The sequence below is a fragment of the Drosophila biarmipes genome, chromosome 2R (assembly GCF_025231255.1).
Source record: "Drosophila biarmipes strain raj3 chromosome 2R, RU_DBia_V1.1, whole genome shotgun sequence".
Lineage (NCBI taxonomy): Eukaryota > Metazoa > Arthropoda > Insecta > Diptera > Drosophilidae > Drosophila > Drosophila biarmipes.
This window is the reverse complement of record NC_066615.1, coordinates 9,190,346-9,209,000: the sequence shown is the minus strand read 5'-3', so window position 1 is coordinate 9,209,000 and position 18,655 is coordinate 9,190,346. Positions and strand designations below refer to the sequence as shown.

The window sequence follows — 18,655 nt, the reverse complement described above, 5'->3', positions numbered from 1 at the left end:
CGCGGGCCAGGTTGTCGGGCACGAGGCAGGTTTTCAACACAGCCAAAGCCCATCTCTAGTTCCCTCTACAGCAAAAAAAAGAGTTTTAACATTGTATATATTGGCACGACACAATTCGGAAGCATTTTGCTCTTGACAATAACTAATGTCCCAAGAACCAAATGTAAAATGATTACCGCGCTACTGGACATTTTCTGGATCCCCATCGGGGGATTCCTCTCGTTTCTGATATTTATTTCCGCCATAAACAAATCAATCGGCGTCCGAAAAGCGTATGTGAACCTTCTCCTAAGGATATTCGAGGTAAATATTGTTTTGGTTTCGGTTTGTGAATAAACGAGAGTCATTGAAAGGTGCTACAATGCAGCGGCTGACTTCGAAAAGGTGTAGTGTTACGAATAGTTAAGGTAATCCAAAGTCCATAAATATAGTCAGCTTTGGAGCACTATCAAACTGCGTCTGTCGTACGCATATACTTTACGGCAAACTTAGTCGCGAGTCTTGTTTGGGCAGTAGTATCAGCACTCTCAAACTATCCTTGATTTGGAGTGCGTTTCATGTGCGTGCATATCTAACACCTTTCGGTCACATGTGAAACGCCAGTCATTACCTCGCCTGATTATGGTTATGAAATTCTTATCTGCAGATAATCCACCAACTTGACTCGCTAATAACTAATCAAATCCATATTTCCAGTACGGCCGCGTCAGTATAGAGACAGCATCCAAAGAAAACCAACAATTTTCCGTTCAAAATCCTAAGACTGAGGACAAACAGGGAGTGCAACTGGTGGACGACGCCGATTCCAAAGAAGGCACCAATGGAGCCACCTTGATCACCAGGGACGCCGTTTTGCTGCCCCAGGCGCAGGAACCTGCGCCCGAGAAGCCAGTTTCCTCAAAGAAGGAGGTAGAAAGATAGTTGTGTTTCCTCTAGACACCTCTGTGAACCCTATACCATTGTGCTTTCAGGATGAAATCAACTTTGATTTTGAGAAATGCTTGGACTACGTCAAGTCAGGCGTGGAAGCCATCATCGAAGACGATGTAACATCGCGTTTCGAGGCGGAGGAGCTGAAGAGCTGGAACATGCTCACTCGCACCAATAGGCACTACGAATTTATTTCCTGGAAAATAACTTCCATTTGGGTGTTTGGCTTTTTCATCCGATACGTAATCCTTATGCCACTCCGAGTGCTGGTCTGCTTCGTTGGTGTGAGTATAAACGGTTGATTTAATGGCCTTTCCACAATGACCACCCGACTTGCCCCGATTCCCATGCATGCCAGTAATTACCCTCAAAGACTGGCCTCGTCAATATTTTATTCGCACTCAAGACGTGATATAACATCATGCATGGGAATTGGTCTGTTGGGCAATTACCCTTTACGAAAAGAAAGTGACCAAACGGACTGAAGCTGTTCGTAATATGTTTACAACAAGAGAAATACTTTCCATAACTCATTACCAGCAGATATTTGCCTACTTGATGAATTTTTAATCAAAAAATAGTATATACGGAAGGTTCTGAATCTCGCGTTTAGTAATTGAACTGCTTGACTAACTTACTAGAGGTTTTTTCAGATACTTATCAGTGTGTTGGCCTCAAACTCGTAGATAAAAGCTCTTGTAGCAGTGATATAACCAATTTTTTGTTGATTAATCATTAACTATATGAATTACTTATTAAATTTTTCCACCGTTCTTTAATTTGTTTTGTGATCGTCTTATAATTTAATCAATCTCTAATAAAACTATTTAATTCCTAGGTTTTATTTGCAGTTTTATCAAACTCCATTGTGGCTTGTTTACCTTTTCGATTTTTACGGCTTTATCTAGCGAGCTTGGCATTCAAAATTACTTTCCGCCTTATTTCAAGTTCTATGTCCTCCTTTATCAAGTTCCACAATAAACAATATAAGCCCACAATTTCTGGGTTCTGTGTAGCTAACCATACATCTCCCTTGGATGTGGCTATATTATCGACCGATTGTACCTATTCTTTGGTGAGAAAGCACTTTTACCTTAAATTCTTCACATAAAACTGGCTTCATATTAAGTTTAAAAATGCATGCATGTATCACCCGAAATCGCATCTTTTTGTACGTCCTCCTTGGATCTAAAGTACTAAATTTTGGGTCTCTATTTCATAGCCATAAGGATACAGGGATTTATTGCTCTGTAAAAAGAAAACTACTCATGGGTTTCAGACTTTCACTAGCAGCCTGGTAACTGCAGATACATTTTGCTCAACGGTTTATTTTCGTTCGAACCATGATATCAAAGAGTTCCATCGAGTGTGCCTTGGCCGATAGCCATTATCTTTGTGTACATGGAGTTTAGACCCGACGCATATTAACATACGTACATGCCTCGTTTTCTTTCGGTCAACCTTGCTGACATGAATTATTTTATAGCAACCCGATAAGATTGAGCAGTTCCGAGTTCAACCAGAAAGTCGAGTCGAGAATGCATGCATGAATTTTATTAAAGATGCAGTTTTGTGGTATTAATCTGTGTTGCATTATTGGCTTTTGTTTTCGTCCTCGCCTAAATGTGTGTCTTTTGTAATGTAAAGTTTGGCTGATTTTTAGTTTGTTCGTTTGCTGGGCGAGTATCCAAGAATGCGAATCAGGTAAGATAAGCGACATGGTATCAAAACAATTTGTTTATTGCTACGTTTATTACTTCGACGGCCCTCGTGTACGATTTACCTTCCTAAATAACGTCAGGCGATAAGTTTCAGCTGTTTCTTGTGGTTTCCCCCGGTAATTTTTGTTTGCGGGGTGGTTTCGCATGTGCGAATAATAACATAGACCTTTAAACTTTATTGGAGTGTAAGCTCTACCTATGTCATGGGCTGTAAAGAAATCTTTTTGACCTAAAAGAACTTGTGAATCACAGAACCTGTTTTGTTGCTCTACGATTTTGTGATACCGAAAGACTTCGGTTGGATTTGAAACTAATGTATTTGCAGAAACTTCCGTAGCAATAGTGAAAAAACCGAAAGTAAGGATGGTGGTAGGGAACCACTCCAGTGACTTTCAGCGACGCCACCTACGAAGCTATGCTCAAGACCTTGAAGCCCTGAATAATTGAATTCCCTTACCGTTCCCATTCTCGTTTCGTGCAATCTTAGGTAGTGTGGTTAACAGTTTGCACGGCTGCAGTGGGATATTTGAAGGACGGGCCCTTCAAGCGCGATCTCGTGCACAAGGTGCTCGGTATGTGCTTCGGCGTTTTGTCCAGCGCAATTTCAGCGGTTATAACCTACCACAATGAGGATAATCGCCCGTCATCTGGCATCTGTGTTGCCAATCACACCAGCCCCATCGACGTGCTGGTCCTGATGTGCGACTCGACGTATTCCCTGGTAAGGCCACCTTGGCACCTGAAGCTACTAACCCCGTATGGAAATAATCACGATCTTTATACTTAACATCCTATTTTCTTGGTTTCCCGTAGTAAATAGAATCACACAAAGTTTAACTCCTTATAAAAGGGTTACACTTATTTATTGGTACTTTTAAAACATTGCTTAAATTAGGGATGAGTTTTTTGGTCCGAAACGGTTTCAATACTTTAATTTCTGACCCTAAATTTGGCATATATTACTTAGAAATAAGAAAACTGCGGTGTCTAAATTCGAGAAAGTTCTGGAAAAGATCTGACTTAATACAATGGGCTGAAATTAAATAATTAAACCTCCGAAAATATGCACGAGAAGGTACTAACCCGATTTTAAGTTTGCTTTGGTGATGGTTTTATGTTTTGCATGTCTACCGTTTTTGCTTTTTGTGTTTTCTAATGCAGCGTGCTTTCTCAAAAACAGATAATAAGCTTCTGTTCGGTGTTCTAGATCGGCCAACGCCATGGAGGCTTCTTGGGGGTCTTGCAAAGAGCTCTGGCCAGAGCTTCTCCTCACATTTGGTTTGAGCGCGGTGAGGCCAAGGATCGGCATTTAGTGGCTGAGCGACTAAAGCAGCACGTTTCGGATCCGAACAACCCACCGATTCTCATCTTTCCCGAGGGAACCTGCATCAACAACACCTCGGTGATGCAGTTCAAGAAGGGAAGCTTCGAAGTTGGCGGCGTCATCTACCCGGTGGCCATTAAGTGAGTACCTGCTAATTCAAATAATCGTAAAATGGAAACTAAGCCTGGTTTATCTATTGCCTTCAAGGTACGATCCGAGATTCGGCGACGCCTTCTGGAACAGCGCGAAGTACTCGATGATGCAGTATCTGTACATGATGATGACCTCGTGGGCCATCGTGTGCGATGTGTGGTACCTGCCGCCCATGTACCGGCAGGAGGGCGAGTCGGCGATCGACTTCGCGAACCGGGTGAAGAGCGTGATCGCCAAGCAGGGAGGCCTGATCGACCTGGTCTGGGACGGCCAGCTGAAGCGGATGAAGCCAAAGAAAGAGTGGAGGGAGATCCAGCAAGTTGAGTTCGCCAACCGATTAAAGTCGGACTCAACCTAAATTAACATATTTCTACAGTGACTGTAAACTATATACATTATTTTGCATAATTTGTATTGCAGCGACTGTAATTTGTATAAATTACGTTTAACTATTGGATGGTTTAATAAAAGATGAAGTCAAATGTACAATTATAATAATTATTTGTATATGAATTAATTTATCTATTTTATAAAAAAATAAACGATATCTGATGAACTGATTATCACAACATCTGGAACTGATCGGTGTAAATTAATTTCTTTGTTATGCTAAAATGCCAGTCCCACATTTTCGAAAAATGGGCTTGAAGGTGAGGCCTCTTTGTTAGATGAAGCGAGACCAGGTCAGCAACCCACAGTCTCTGGCCCAGCTGCATATTATGGCTAAAATCGGAGATAAACGAAGCTAGGCGAAACCAAAGAAAAGGCAAATTATTACATTACATATTCATAATTATGCGCGGTGCGGTTATTAATACAAATGACTCAGTGCTGTGCCACATTTCTATTTTATATTAATTGTCCGCCCGCAGAGGTAATTAAAACACACTTCCGTGTTTCTTGAGGCGATCGAGTGGATAATTCCCGACGTTCTTGCAAACTAACCCTGAACTGTCGCCAAAAATAATAGTGGTATCTCGAGATCGACGGCGGACAAACAATGCGGGCACAGAGCAAGCCATATTGTTAAAAACCACGAGTCAATGGGTCCGGCCTTCATAAGTTGTTAGGCTCATTGCCAATCGCAAGTGAGCGATTTACAATTAACAAATACCCAGAGACGCGTTTATTAATAGATATGTTTAAACATGGGCATCGCATCCCATCCGATGATGAACGGACGCTTCATCTCCATGTGCATATTCATTTTGCCCCCAACGAAACACTTGTGGCTATTCGATCCACACTCGAACACTGCCTTTTTCGAAAACTGGAACTCATTTTCGAGCAGCCAATGGCCTGTAAAGCTGATTCCGATCAGGATCGAAGGGCGATTCTTTGCACAGTATGCGCAACACGTTTATTTATGGAACTGGGTGACCAGTTATGAGTTATTTTCGCATTTCTAAGTCTAAAATAAGGCCATGAATGTACTTTGATACACATCGCATGGTGTGCATATATTTTTAGACTACAAACATACATATTTACATCTGCTCGGGCTGTGGTGTGCGTGTCGAAAGCTAATAAATTAATTGTTGCGTAAACCGGATTACACATAGGTGGTGAAGGGTGGTGGCTAGGGGTGGCTCTGAGGAAAACCCCAGAGCCTTCGTGAGAAGTAGCCAGTTAGGCGCTTCGATTTTTCCCAAAGCACTTGCATGCTGAGCCCTTGGGGATGCAATAAGAGCAGGTACTCGAACACAAAGAGCATAGGAATGGGCCTAATGAGATCGAAGTTACTATGGGCTGTTACCAGCCGAGCAATGAGACATCGGCGTGGATATAGCCGAGGGTACACATACACACAGCCGTGGGCATTGCATGATAAATAATGATATATTCAGAAAGTGCTGTTTTTATTACGCAAACTGTATTTTCTTAGTTGTGCCGTGTGCATCCACAAATATAGACTACCTGTGTACAGAATCTTTCCAGTCTAGTCCGCGGCATTTCCGACGAATAGGAACTACTTCACACAGTACCTCCGAGGTATATATCCTAAGGATTACCTATATGTATTATTCAGTCGCGCCGATTTACAAGAACCACCGCTGCAGTTGGCTATAATCAGAGTTTTTTGCCCCTCCGCAGACACACACGCACTCAGATCACAATGCCTTTTGTTCCCGTGGAAACCCCCAAGTGCCCCGCGTGCGGAAAGTCGGTCTACGCCGCCGAGGAGCGCGTTGCCGGAGGCTACAAATTCCACAAGACCTGCTTCAAGTGCAGTAAGTACCCTGGTCCTTCGAGCAGGCTCCGCATGGCCTGGTCCTTCGAGACGGATGGCTAAAACCAAATCGCTTCGTTTCAGGCATGTGCAACAAGGCCCTGGACTCGACCAACTGCACGGAGCACGAGAAGGAGCTTTTCTGCAAAAACTGCCATGGTCGCAAGTACGGTCCCAAGGGATACGGTTTCGGTGGCGGTGCCGGCTGCCTGTCCATGGACACTGGCGCCCACTTAAACAGAGAGTAAGGACTAAATTAAAAATATGTTTTGTATGAAAATTGTGTAAAATTCCTTGAATTAAATGTGTAGTTTTGCTTTCTATTAGAAACTGTATGTTTTAAATGTTCTCCCCCCTCCCAAGAGTACCCCGAAAAATGAAAAACCCCACCCATAAATTGAAATCGCCAGGGATATCCAGTTTCTAATGCTCTGGAAAAATTCCACTAACGATACCTATGCCTATATGTACGATTGTTTAATGTTATACAAACACACTGTGGTCTTTGGTTAAGAACAATGTTTGTGTCTTTGTTTACAACGCCCACGGAATGTAAATTGATAAAATAAAATGTACAATAAAACTAAGTATCTGTAAGCTTACTCACGTGTTATTTATAGGTTGTCTATTCGTATTCTCTCTTGTCGCTGTCTATGTGGACCCGTTGAATTCCCCCGTTTCGTTTTTTGTCGAGGCACAACGACCGACCTTTCCGCCTTGTGTTCTCTGCTCTGCGCCGTGTGACTAAGAGGCCCCCTAATGAATGTCCATTTAGAGCTCTGTAATTGAGGGAAGCATCTGAATCTTTTTAGGTTTGTTCCGCCGAAGATTCCGCCGAAAGCACCTGATGGGCTGGGCTGTCCGCGGTGTGGCATATATGTTTATGCTGCCGAGCAAATGCTGGCGAGAGGCAAGGTAGGCCTTATAAGGGGGTGTAATATATGAAAACAGTTTGCGATCTTCTCATATTCGTTTGGATAATGCTGCGTATCATAGGGCTACCACCGGAGGTGCTTCAAGTGCGTGCAGTGCAACAAGACCCTGGACTCAACTCTTCACTGTGATGGTCCGGACAAGGACATTTACTGCAGAGGTATATTCAGAGCCCTAGAGTTTAAAGGACATAGATCTTACGTAACGAGCTTTACAGGATGTTATGCTCAGAAGTTTGGGGCCAGGGGCTACGGACACATTGGCATTTCGTCCTTGGGGTTAATGTCCGACATCAAAGACAGCGAATGGCAAAGGTAGGATAGCACCCTACATTTCAGTGGGTAAATTGGTTAAGAGGTAACGATCTTACTAGCGACATGGCGCCCAAGGCCTCTGCCATAAATGTGGAGCAAATCCAGGCTCCTCTGGGCGAGGGATGTCCACGATGTGGTGGCGTTGTCTTCGCCGCCGAACAGGTGCTCTCGAAGGGAAGACCCTGGCACCGGAAGTGCTTCAAGTGTCGGGACTGCACCAAAACCCTGGACTCCATTATTGCGTGCGATGGTCCGGACAATGAGGTGTACTGCAAGACTTGCTACGGCAAGAAGTGGGGACCCCATGGTTACGGATTCGCCTGTGGATCCAGCTTCCTGCAAACCGATGGCATTACGTAAGTCCCTTAGTATTTGAAATAAATTAAAATGCATTTTATATATCTCAAACATAAGGATAGAATTTTATGTGATTTTAACCTCTGGTGATGTGACTTGCAGGGGCTTAGAGTCTCCTTTAAATTAACTTCGATTCGGGATGGCTTTCTAAATTAAATCTTTCAGTGAAGAAAACTTGGGAGCCGAGCGACCGTTTGTTGCTCCTGACACGACTTCCATCATGGCTCCGGATGGCGAGGGATGTCCTCGGTGCGGTGGTGCTGTGTTCGCCGCAGAGTTGCAGTTGTCCAAGGGAAAGATGTGGCACAGGAAGTGCTTCAACTGTGCCAGGTGCACCCGACCGCTGGACTCCGTGCTCGCCTGTGACGGTCCGGATGACAACATCTACTGCAAGCTGTGCTACGCGAAGCTGTACGGCCCCAAGGGATTTGGATACGGACACACGCCCACTCTGGTGTCCACCAACTACGAGTACACGCCCAGCTGGTAAGCATTTAGTGTTGATGGATATATATACATATATTAGGAAGAGCACACCATAGGTTTGATATAAATTTAAAGAATACTTACTTACGTTTTTTAGTAAGCATGTTAAATTGCATGTATGTAGTTTCAAATACAAGAATAGTATCAAATGCATTTTAATAGCTCTTCCTCATAGAGTAATGTTGGGATTAAGCAGGCAGATTCTAGAGGTTCCTGCGCAGCGCAAGTGTGTCTCAAGAAAAGACCATAAGCAACAAAAATCTGCTAATGTCTCAGAAACTATAAAAGATTGAAAACTTTGGTAAAGCATTGTGATTCTAGAGATGTTTAGGCATCGCGTCCTTGGGGTTGCACTGGGTATCTGAGAGTCGAGGCTCTTTAATATAGATTTCTCTCTCTGGTTTTACTTTCAGTATTCAGTTTGTTCATGATATTTCTCATTTATCTATTATTTATTTATAAGCACGCCACTTAAGCCGTACTAATTAGTCAGAAATCAGTCTAAGTTTCCTCTCGCCATTCTTGCTTTCAGCTGGGGACTCATCGACCGCAACGGACAAAAGTCGGAGAACGGATGTCCGCGGTGCGGATTCATGGTTTTCGCCGCGGAGCAGATGAAGAGCAAACACCATGTCTGGCACAAGCTGTGCTTCTACTGCATGGAGTGCCGAAAATATCTGGACTCGACCAACTTGAACGACGGACCCGATGGCGGCATATACTGCCGCTCGTGCTATGGCAAATTCTACGGACCAAAGGGCGTGGGCTACGGCATCGGAGCTGGTACACTGACAATGGCTTAACATTTCGACCAAAAAAGCGCGTTCAAGGACTGCCCCCTCTATGCAAAAGCTCCAAAGTGCACAGCAGGGGCTTCCAGATCTTAAACGCCCACATTTTTGAGGCTGACGAGTAGGTGTAGTATTGCAATTCCACAGAAAACATTTACATGTATTTAGCTCCAAAAGACAACGACATTTACTAATGAGTGTATAAAAGGCGAATGAGTTAGTGGTGATTAGTTTAACAGGTGTATATGTACGTTTCGAAAATGAGTATCGAAGAAGCACTCTGAGCTTTGACTTAAACCTCATGGTGTATCTTGCGAAAACGAAAAGTCCCAGATTGCTAGGGCTTAAAATCTCTTCAAATGCTGTCTAAAAGTATGCAACAATATATACAAATAATTGTACTGTTGCATACTGTTAGCCACCATTTTAGGTGATTTCCGAGTTCTATGGATTTCCTGGACCCACCCCTATATGTATGGCAGTCGTGGTTACCAACCAGTATCTTATAAGTTTCGAACGACCAATAAACGACAACGGCGAACTTTGTATACATTGGTTCTGTTGTTTTAGGTATTTATTAATATAAGTAACGGTAGGACAGATTACTGACAGAGGGTCTAAGCGGTATCTATTTGCAGGATCTCTTTATTCAAAATATAGTAACGATAACGCTAAGGGTACAAAGTATTGGAACGGAAGCGGCGATCACTAGGGCACTGCCCGAGAATGTGGAGTTGCAACAATCGGCGGAGAAGGCGAGGATCTTGGGGTACAGCACTTTCCAGAAGTTGATCCGCTGATTGTTCAGCAAGTTGTCCGTGTTGAAGCTCTGGTCGATGAGAAGCACTGAGTCATTGTTGGGGGTCATGGCGTTCCACTTTACGTAAACATTCGACTTTGTGGGGTTCGAGGTCTTGGCAAAGTTCGCCCACAAGGTCATGATTATGTCAGAGATTTTTTTGTCGATGGACTTCCAGTCGACCGAGTTGGTCATGTAGGGATTGCCCCAGACGAACACCTGATCGAAATACTTGGGCACACTTATCCAGCCGGGCAGATCTGGGAGCGACCGCGGTCGCATCTTGAACAGGTAACTATAGACCTCGCTGTCATTACTTATCAGGTCGGCGAACGTTTGCATGGGCGTGATGTAGAACTTTTCGGTGTGGGCACTTATGATGTGTTTGTTGGCCTTCTTCGCATCCGTGTCGGAGTCGTTTGCGTACATGAAGTGGATGGCATCGGATATCAACTCGTAGTTGGAGCACCACTCGTAGTTTCGCACAAGCTTGTGCATGTCGTTCACCGCGATGTCGGTGTAGAATCCCTCCAGATCCGAAGCACTGATGTCCGTGTCGAGGTTGTCCTTGAACAGAGTCAGCACCTCCTCCATGTCGGTGACTCCGATGATGACGGGCACCTTGTGGTAGCTCCCCTTCCTGAACAGGATCTCCGGCTGATTCTCGATGAACGGATACGAGGTGTTGCTCAATCCGAAGTCCACAACAGGACCCCAGCTCACCGAGGGCAGGTTCTCCGACAGCCTCTTGGCGTCGATTCTCCTCAGGCACTGCATGAACATCGAAGTCGGTCTGCGCGGGCAGCCGAAGGTGCTGGACACTTGGTCCAGAGATCCCTCGTATTCGTAGGGCATTTTCACCGGACTCAGCGGGTTGCCCGACATGATGATGGCCTTGTGAAAGCCGCCCTTCGACCACTCACCCGACGTCATGTGAAGGGCAACACTCACGGCTCCCGCGTCATGTCCCATCAGGGTGATGCGATTGGAGTCCCCGCCAAAGAAGTTGATGTTCTTCTTGACCCAATAGAGTGCCGCCGACTGATCCATAAGACCGTAGTTCCCCTGGGCCTCGCCGTCGTCGGTTGTGAAGAACCCGAAGATATTCAGCCGGTACGAAAAGGTCACCACGATCACCTTCTGCTTGAAGACCAACTGAAATGGCTCCACGTCCGCCGGACTGCCGGTGGAGAAGTCGCCGGAATGGATCCAAACGACAACTGCATACCCATTGATTTCGGGCAGTCCTGAGGGAAAAGTAGTACAAAATGTATAATCATATTTATAATGTCTGGTTCGTCACTTAATACTGAACTTCTTGAAAATCTTATTTTTATAGTATTCAAATCTAGTATATTTTTATTTTGCTCCAAAATTTAATATTATGTGAAACATGGTAACTTTTTCCTATAAAATTAAGTACTTTAATGAAATGTATCATTCAGAAGAGTTCAAAGTGGAAACATTTAACAGGAAAACAGGTAAACATATCAACATGTAAAGGTTCCTACAGACTACTACTTAACCCTTATAAGCAAAGTAACAAAATAATGGCCCGAAGCTTGTCTTCTGCTTTAACTATTTTTTTAACTTTTCGATTTTCTTTTAATGTATACTTTTATTTAATCAAATGAAGATATTTAACAAATCTTTATCAAAAATCCTGTTTTTAATCAGTGGGAAAACTTACCATCAGGTACAAAAACGTTGAGGTACAAGCAGTTCTCCTCGAACTTTCTGCCACCGTCCTCGGAAGCCGAGTCGGAGGCTATGATTCGCAGGATCTGCTCGGTTTCCTTGCTCACCGAGGGCATGGCATTCTGCCAGCAGTCCGGCTGAAAGACCGTTGCGTTGAAAATCCCCTTCCACGGTGTTAGTTCGATATCCGGCGGTTGGAACCTCCGGGCGTGGGCGTACCGAATGCCGAGATAGGCCTTTATATTCTGGGTTCGGAACATCTTCAGATACGTTCCGGATATGACTCCGTTGCCCGGAATGTGGATGAACGGGGCGTCCACGCATTGCACGGGTGCTAAACAACAATTACTGACTACGTGTAAAAACAGGGCCAAGTAGGCCAGGAAGTTCCTTCTGCAGTCCATGGTTCGTCCGATTCCTTCACATCTTTCTCTGTTTTGAACTTAGGCGACACTGTTCGCAATCTTTCGAGGCACGCGAGCCCTCCGTTGCCATGGCGGAAATACACAAAAATATTGTTGCCTAGGATTTTGTAACTATGGCAGTCATCCATCTCCTTTCCTTGAGGTGGTTTTTATTTATTTAGCCTACGTCACCATCGGAATGCTGTTAACCCCCTAGATCATAATTCTTGAAAAAATAACAAGTATTATATTATGATAAAAAAGGTTCCAAAATTAAATAAATAATTATACAAAAATAACTTTTTTTAAGATATTTTTTCTGGAATCTAGTACTTCTTTAGGAGCTTGTGTAGAACGCGAATTCTTGAGATTTTTTTATAAAGCTAGCATAATCAATATGGTAATACAAAAGTTTGAAAAAGTAGGTGGCAAATGGCATGTTTTCGGTTCAAATGTCAGGTTCGTCATAGAAAAATACTACTTCTCGAAATTTTTAAAAATTGCCATTAAGATCGAAAATGTCTCATGATGCGCCCAAGTCCTCCGACAAACAGCCCAAAAGGGAGCCTCCAGCTGTGACTGCGGAAACCATCACCATGGACAAATGCATCGCCGACTTTTGCCTGAAGGGGGGAAGTGGCCTGATCATTGGCAGCGTTTTCACCCTGTTCTTCACGCGTCCACAAACCTATCCCATTTGGCTGGGGATGGGCTTTGGCATGGGTGTAGCCTACGACTGCTGTCAGGCCCGTTGGAGTGAGCAATAGTATTCGAATGATCTTGAGCATTATTTAGCGTAGGGTTTTTTAGTTCTGGAAACATTTGGAAACTTGTATTTGAAGAATTATAAAGTATATGAATATATCTTAAATAAAACGGTTTTGAGACTTAAATAAAAAAATAATTAAAAAAATTAACTTTTAAATGTTTACATTTACAAATCTCCCGCTTTTAACTATAGGAAAAAGGCTTATTTAAAAGGTTTTAGCAACCCTAATTTCCTCAAAAAGTAGGTTTTTTAAAATTTGTTGGCCCTCTAGTTTGCAAAAACCTCTCCGATTCGCCGAGAAATCTGTCTTTGGCCATCGAAAGCTTACATATTCCCACGGCGTATCGGAACGGAAAAGCAAGAGTGGCAAACTGGTTTTGGGATCGGGCCGAGTAACCCTACTCTTTGGCCAACCACAACCAGCGCTGGCGATGTTGACGTTCTCTTCGGGCCCCTGCGCATGTGTGCAGTCAGTCCGTGGTAACTTCGGGTCCGGAGTCACTTCAGCTCTATGCTTCGCGGTGGCCATACCTTGGTGTTACAGTTTCATAATTGTCTCGGCCAGCAGAGGTTTAATGATTTCGCTCGGAGTATGTTTTAGCCAGATCAGTGCATAGTCGTTGTCGCACCGAGTTGCCCCCAAATAGGTGCTTAAGAAATGCACTTTTAGCCGAAAGTATCTGCGTACCCATGTGGCAAGCTAGTGGCGAACAAGGAGAATATGAGCTGCCATTAAAAGAAACCCACACCCAAGCGAAGTGTAAGTGAGTTATCCCGCGGAAGAAAAGAAACTGAATGTATTATCTTTTGTGTGGTCGGAGCCTTTCTCTATTGAGCGTTTCTCAATGACCTAATGTTGTGCTGCCTTTGTGTTTTTTAGTGTGCGTGTGCATTAGTTACATACAGTGGGTGCGAAAACTACTCGTACTCCGCGGCTAGCTTCAATGTTTTTCAAAAGTGATCCGACCAGTTCTCTGGGAGCCAAGCGTTTTGCACACTGCCTTTGAAACACCGAGCCCCAGAGTGATCTACCGAAAGATTGCATATAAGTGTCTCGTGCACAGCATATTTTATCGTTATGGGCCACCCTACCATGTTTCTGCCCATTCAATGCCAAGAGATAGCGGTCGCGTCGAATAAACTCTGCGATACACGAGCTGGCCGTCAGCGAATTGGCTCAAACCCCATTTTGTAACTAATGATCGATCTCAATGCGACCCTAGAAAACCCAAAAAAAGTTAAGCGTGCGAGCATGAGTCCACAAAGACTTTGCATAACAGACCTACTTGCCTGAATAACTCCCTCAATGGGCACAACACTCACTCTTAGACCCACGTACTGGCCCGAAAGTAAGACAACAAGTGTCACGGCGGCCAATTAAAGTGTTTATGGTCTTTTAATTTTACCCTACGCAATAAAGTGTAAAAAGCCGAGAGCGCGATACCTTAGTTTAACAACACTAATTTCACGTTTTGTGCTGTACATAAATCGGAAACAGTTTTATCAACAGGCGTTTAAATATTTTAAATGACTTCGGGTGAAAGCTGTTTAATTGCCCGCTAACTGTTAATAAATTTCTCAATATTCACTTTTCTTGGCCTTACAGATTTTAAACATTTTTTCCAAGCTTTTCACCTGTACAGTTTAAGAAACATGTTGCGCTACCTGCTAATTCTTTGCGCCCTGAGAAGCGGTAAGTTCATATTTATACCTCCTCGTTAAAAGAGGTAAACTACAAATTCCCATATACGATTGAAGGTAGCTCAATTCAATTGTTTTTAGCTCATTTTTTTGCTCCACAAGAGTAATTACCCCACCAGTAAAAAACCGGTTTATAATGAAATTGAAAACATTTGCTTATATTTCACTAAGAAAAGGTATTTTTACAATGTCCTCCTTAATTTCTGACAGTCATAATAAATGGGACACATATTTTGTTGAGTGATTGCGCCTGCGAATCAGAAAAAGTTTCCAGAAAACCGGTTTTAAGAAATCTTTGTGTTTGCATTTTACCAGGGGGTAACGCCTTCTAGTGCTCGTAACTTCTGAAAGAGCTCGAGCTTAGCTTGGAATGACGAAAATGAACGGAAATATGTGCTCTATTGCTCTGCCCCTTAACTTCTTATGTTATAAGTGGTATAATCTAATGAGTTTTTACTTCCTTCTGCAAGAACTGGGAGCTCCCAAGTGAATAAACTGAACTAAACCTTGACTTTGGAAACCTTTTCTCTAGCTACCTGCGGAGATACCGAGTTACTTACTCAAACTGTTTACGGATTTCTGGACTTTACAACTACTATCGGGAATACAGTTATGGTATTCTCTCCCCAAAGCTCTCCAGCGTTCGGTAAGTTTGATATTATCAGTTAGAATCCCTTGTAATATTTCCCAATTTAATATATTACACTAACCTGTGTAAATAATATGGTACTCTGGTTTTGTATTATAGAACTACAAGCCAACAACACTCACGAGATAGTTAACATTATAGAAACTAAACCGAAAGTAATTAAGAAAGAAAAGGAAAAGGTCGGAATTAAGCCAACGCCTCTAATTGTGACTCACTCGAATGTAATTGCCGAAACTAAAGCGTCGGAGATAGAACCCTACAACATAAGTCTCTCTAACTCGCCCATCCAAACCCTTTTGAACACCCCCGAGTACGACTTACTGTCTCGCCAGCCCGAACAGTTTGCAGAAGAAACCTATCGTCTGGTCAACTTTAAGTCGAAAAACGAGGCCGACCGCCAAAGGGTGTATCCGTCCAAAAAGGAGCCTATCCATGGCTATCAAACGAGGTCAAGTGAGTTCAAGAGCATTGTAACGGCGACCAAGGAGTCGGCCAAGTTCTCAAAAGTCTCTGCGGTGCATCCCCTGTCGAGCGCTGAGAAAAAGAGCAAGCCCCGGCAGACGCGGATCAACAAGCCAGTTGCGTCCTCAATCCAGCCCAGTAGAACTCTGAAGGAGTCCTCTTCTCAAACCCAGTTGTCCAGTAAGCCACCACGCAAGAGCCAGCAGAGTGGCCGGGACAACAGAGGATCGTCGAGCTCCAGAAAGTCCTCTCGACCCAAGGGAAAAAGGTAATATTATTGTGGTCTACAAGGAAGTTTGGTGACTAAATATATATATCAATATAATAACAAAAAAAAGGAAGTAAACTTCGGCAAGCCGAAGCTTGTATACCCTTACAGTTATAAGAAATAAGCATCTTTAGTAACACCATGTGAAATTTTGAAGGATTCCGATTTTTATAAAATATAATTCGAAATTCAAAACCAATTAAAATATGTACGAAGAGTACGAAGATGTAATTTTTTCATTATTATTTTACCACTAATTTTCCGATCGTTCCTATAGCATCTATATGATAAATCGTCCGATTTTGATAAAATTTATTTCGAAATTAAAAACTAATTAGAAAATGGTATTTCCAAGCTTATAAGGTTTTATGTTAAACAAATTTTTTAAATTCTTTCCCCGATAGTTCCTAAGGGAGCTATAATATTTAGCTGTCCGATCCGGCTTGTTCCGACTTATATACTACCTGCAATAGAAAGAAGGGAAAGTTTTTAAAGCTTTAAAACGGACAGACAGACGGACGGACAGACGGACATGGCTAGATCGACGCGTCTAGTGACGCTGATCAAGAATATATATACTTTATGGGGTCGGAAGCGTCTCCTTCACTGCGTTGGAAACTTCTGACTGAAATCATTATACCTCAATACCTCTTTTAAAAGTATTTGGAGGTCTCATGTCATTTCACCAACCAACTTTCATTTCAGGAGGAATAAGCACACCCATAGTTCCAAACTGGTAATAACTCCATCCGCCACTGAAACTACCTCTCGTCATTCGTATCGGACGAAAGCAAATGCAAACGCTGTACAGGAAGAACCAGTATCGGTGGTGAGCCCCAACTCATTTAAGCTTAACAGGCGTCCTGGAAGGTGGCAGTACAAGTCCTCACCGAAGCCCAAAGTTAACATTAGAAAGAACGCTAGCCCCAATCTTCCAACCACCATCCAAAACGATACATTGCAAAATGACGTGACCCCAGTGGAAATAATTACCAACGAGGCTGTAAATAATGGAAGAGATTTGGAGGCTTCTGGCTCCCAAAATGGGCCAGTTGCGAATAACAACAAAGATGATTCCAATTCCAAGTACTTTGTTCAAACATTGAACGTGGAAATTTCAACACCTCAACCTTTCATTGACACTTATTACGAAATCGCAACTATTAAAACTCCATTTATCTTCCAGGTAATTATAGATATTGATCATTATTATTTCTTGGTTTAGGATCCTTTCCCTGTAACTAGTAAATTGAATTACCTTTCAGGCCGGAGTGGTTAAGAAAACGCGTTTTTTGACCGTCACGTCAACCATAGAGAAAGTAATCCAAGAGGAGCACACTAAGGAGTACTCCGAGGATGATGGTCCTTTGACGGAAAACATTTTGGAAGCTACTGCCAGCACTGATGACAAAACTTTAGCGGGCAGTGTTACGACCTTGAAACCCATCTATCTGGGTGAAGAGGCGGAGACTCCCAGCTTGGAGACCGTAACGGAGTCCTTTTCCATAACCCACACTAAGCTGAAAACCCAGATCCTGCCAGTTGTATTTGAAAAAAGGAACGAAACCATCCAAGTTACTCTGGTTCAGACCTACGACTACACCAGTCTCATCACAGTGACGCAGACGATTTCGCCATTGAGCGAAGACTTCAATCCATCGAAGAACTTCAAGGACTTCGAAGGAAGTTTGGACGAGGCCGGCTCCGAAATAAACTTGGACCTTGAGTTCGGCGATGAAGACAACACAGGCAAATTCGACGCAAAGATCAAACCGAAAAACAAAATGGAGGTTAAAAGTAACGTAACCAACCCCTTAATCCCCTTGATCCCGGAGTCGATCAGCTTCCCCGAAACCCTGCAAAACAACGTGATAACTTCAACTCGTCCTGTTATCAAGCTGGAAACCATTTGGGAGTCGCATGTGGTGCCCCTAGTTAGAGGAACGGAAACCATCATGAGAACTCTTTCGAAGTCCGTTGGCGTTGTTGAGAAAACGGAATACGTTACCGAAGTTGCAACCATTTCCATGCCAACTCCGTCCTCCCAATATCCGTTCTCAATTAACCCATTTGTTCCCTTCAACCCATTGTTGCCCCTACCCCCACAACAGCTAATCACATCCACCGAAATTCAGCAATCCATGGTAACGGAAACGAGCTCCAAAGTTTTGAAACTGACTTTTGGCGCAAGAACCGCGTACACCACAATATTCTCCACTTCCGTCGTTCCAACAGCTGTTACCAGGCTCATAACAGCCACCATTCCCGGTCAGCCCGGCCAATCCTTCCCTAACTACTATCCGCCACCATACAATCCCTTCGCCTATGTTGGTTAATTCTGTAATCCATTAAACCCATTTCTACTTTCTAATTGAAAATCCTGTATTATATTTAAGTTCATGTGCAAATATCGAAAGGCGGTGATACAAAAGCAATAGATTTTATTAGATTGTATGTGCACTTTGTCGCAAAAGTTGTTAATGTAAATAATTCGATTAAGACTAAATTAAGATTGCTACGAATTTTTTGGACTATAAGATAAGCGAAAAATGGTTGTAGTTTGGTTTAACGCTGTTAATAAATTTTGAACCCTTTAATTCCCCGAATTGATTTTCTCATGTGGTTTTATTTAGATAAATATAGATAGAATAAAATCAGCTCTTTTT

At 43.1% G+C, this 18,655-nt stretch overlaps 5 protein-coding genes across 10 annotated transcripts; 4 read left to right on the top strand and 1 right to left on the bottom strand.

Moving 5' to 3' along the window:
* The first annotated feature begins 28 nt into the window (after positions 1-28).
* Positions 29-4,706, top strand: LOC108026884 (glycerol-3-phosphate acyltransferase 3-like). 3 transcript variants are annotated; one of them, XM_017098084.3, is made up of 7 exons: positions 29-303; positions 697-909; positions 972-1,214; positions 1,769-2,005; positions 3,139-3,372; positions 3,859-4,115; positions 4,183-4,706. In XM_017098084.3, exons 1-7 carry the CDS (start codon positions 169-171, stop codon positions 4,484-4,486), a joined length of 1,623 nt encoding a protein of 540 aa, XP_016953573.1. In that variant the 5' UTR covers positions 29-168; the 3' UTR covers positions 4,487-4,706. The 3 variants fall into 3 exon arrangements, with proteins under 3 accessions (XP_016953573.1, XP_016953571.1, XP_016953572.1); XM_017098082.3 differs by lacking the exon at positions 3,139-3,372; XM_017098083.3 differs by lacking the exon at positions 1,769-2,005 and having other exon boundaries at positions 31-303.
* A 1,408-nt stretch (positions 4,707-6,114) lies between these two features.
* Positions 6,115-9,787, top strand: LOC108026789 (muscle LIM protein Mlp84B). Its single transcript, XM_050887796.1, has 9 exons — positions 6,115-6,120; positions 6,223-6,359; positions 6,443-6,602; positions 7,171-7,273; positions 7,355-7,451; positions 7,509-7,605; positions 7,665-7,961; positions 8,128-8,448; positions 8,981-9,787. The coding sequence occupies exons 2-9, from the start codon at positions 6,245-6,247 to the stop codon at positions 9,249-9,251; spliced, it is 1,461 nt and encodes a 486-aa protein (XP_050743753.1). The 5' UTR covers positions 6,115-6,120; positions 6,223-6,244; the 3' UTR covers positions 9,252-9,787.
* On the bottom strand, positions 9,782-13,493 carry LOC108026788 (carboxylesterase 5A). Its single transcript, XM_017097948.3, has 3 exons — positions 13,441-13,493; positions 11,729-12,366; positions 9,782-11,285 (listed from the first exon to the last, which is right to left on the bottom strand). Exons 2-3 carry the CDS (start codon positions 12,138-12,140, stop codon positions 9,889-9,891), a joined length of 1,809 nt encoding a protein of 602 aa, XP_016953437.1. The 5' UTR covers positions 12,141-12,366; positions 13,441-13,493; the 3' UTR covers positions 9,782-9,888.
* On the top strand, positions 12,501-13,065 carry LOC108026605 (MICOS complex subunit Mic10). The gene has a single exon (XM_017097578.3). It carries the CDS (start codon positions 12,659-12,661, stop codon positions 12,905-12,907), a length of 249 nt encoding a protein of 82 aa, XP_016953067.1. The 5' UTR covers positions 12,501-12,658; the 3' UTR covers positions 12,908-13,065.
* On the top strand, positions 13,323-18,595 carry LOC108026943 (uncharacterized). 4 transcript variants are annotated; one of them, XM_017098156.3, is made up of 6 exons: positions 13,323-13,669; positions 14,516-14,602; positions 15,143-15,256; positions 15,359-15,989; positions 16,695-17,175; positions 17,255-18,595. In XM_017098156.3, exons 1-6 carry the CDS (start codon positions 13,600-13,602, stop codon positions 18,323-18,325), a joined length of 2,454 nt encoding a protein of 817 aa, XP_016953645.1. In that variant the 5' UTR covers positions 13,323-13,599; the 3' UTR covers positions 18,326-18,595. The 4 variants fall into 4 exon arrangements, with proteins under 4 accessions (XP_016953645.1, XP_043948385.1, XP_050743740.1 ...); XM_044092450.2 differs by having other exon boundaries at positions 13,323-13,673; XM_050887783.1 differs by lacking the exon at positions 14,516-14,602.
* The last annotated feature ends 60 nt before the right edge of the window (positions 18,596-18,655 follow it).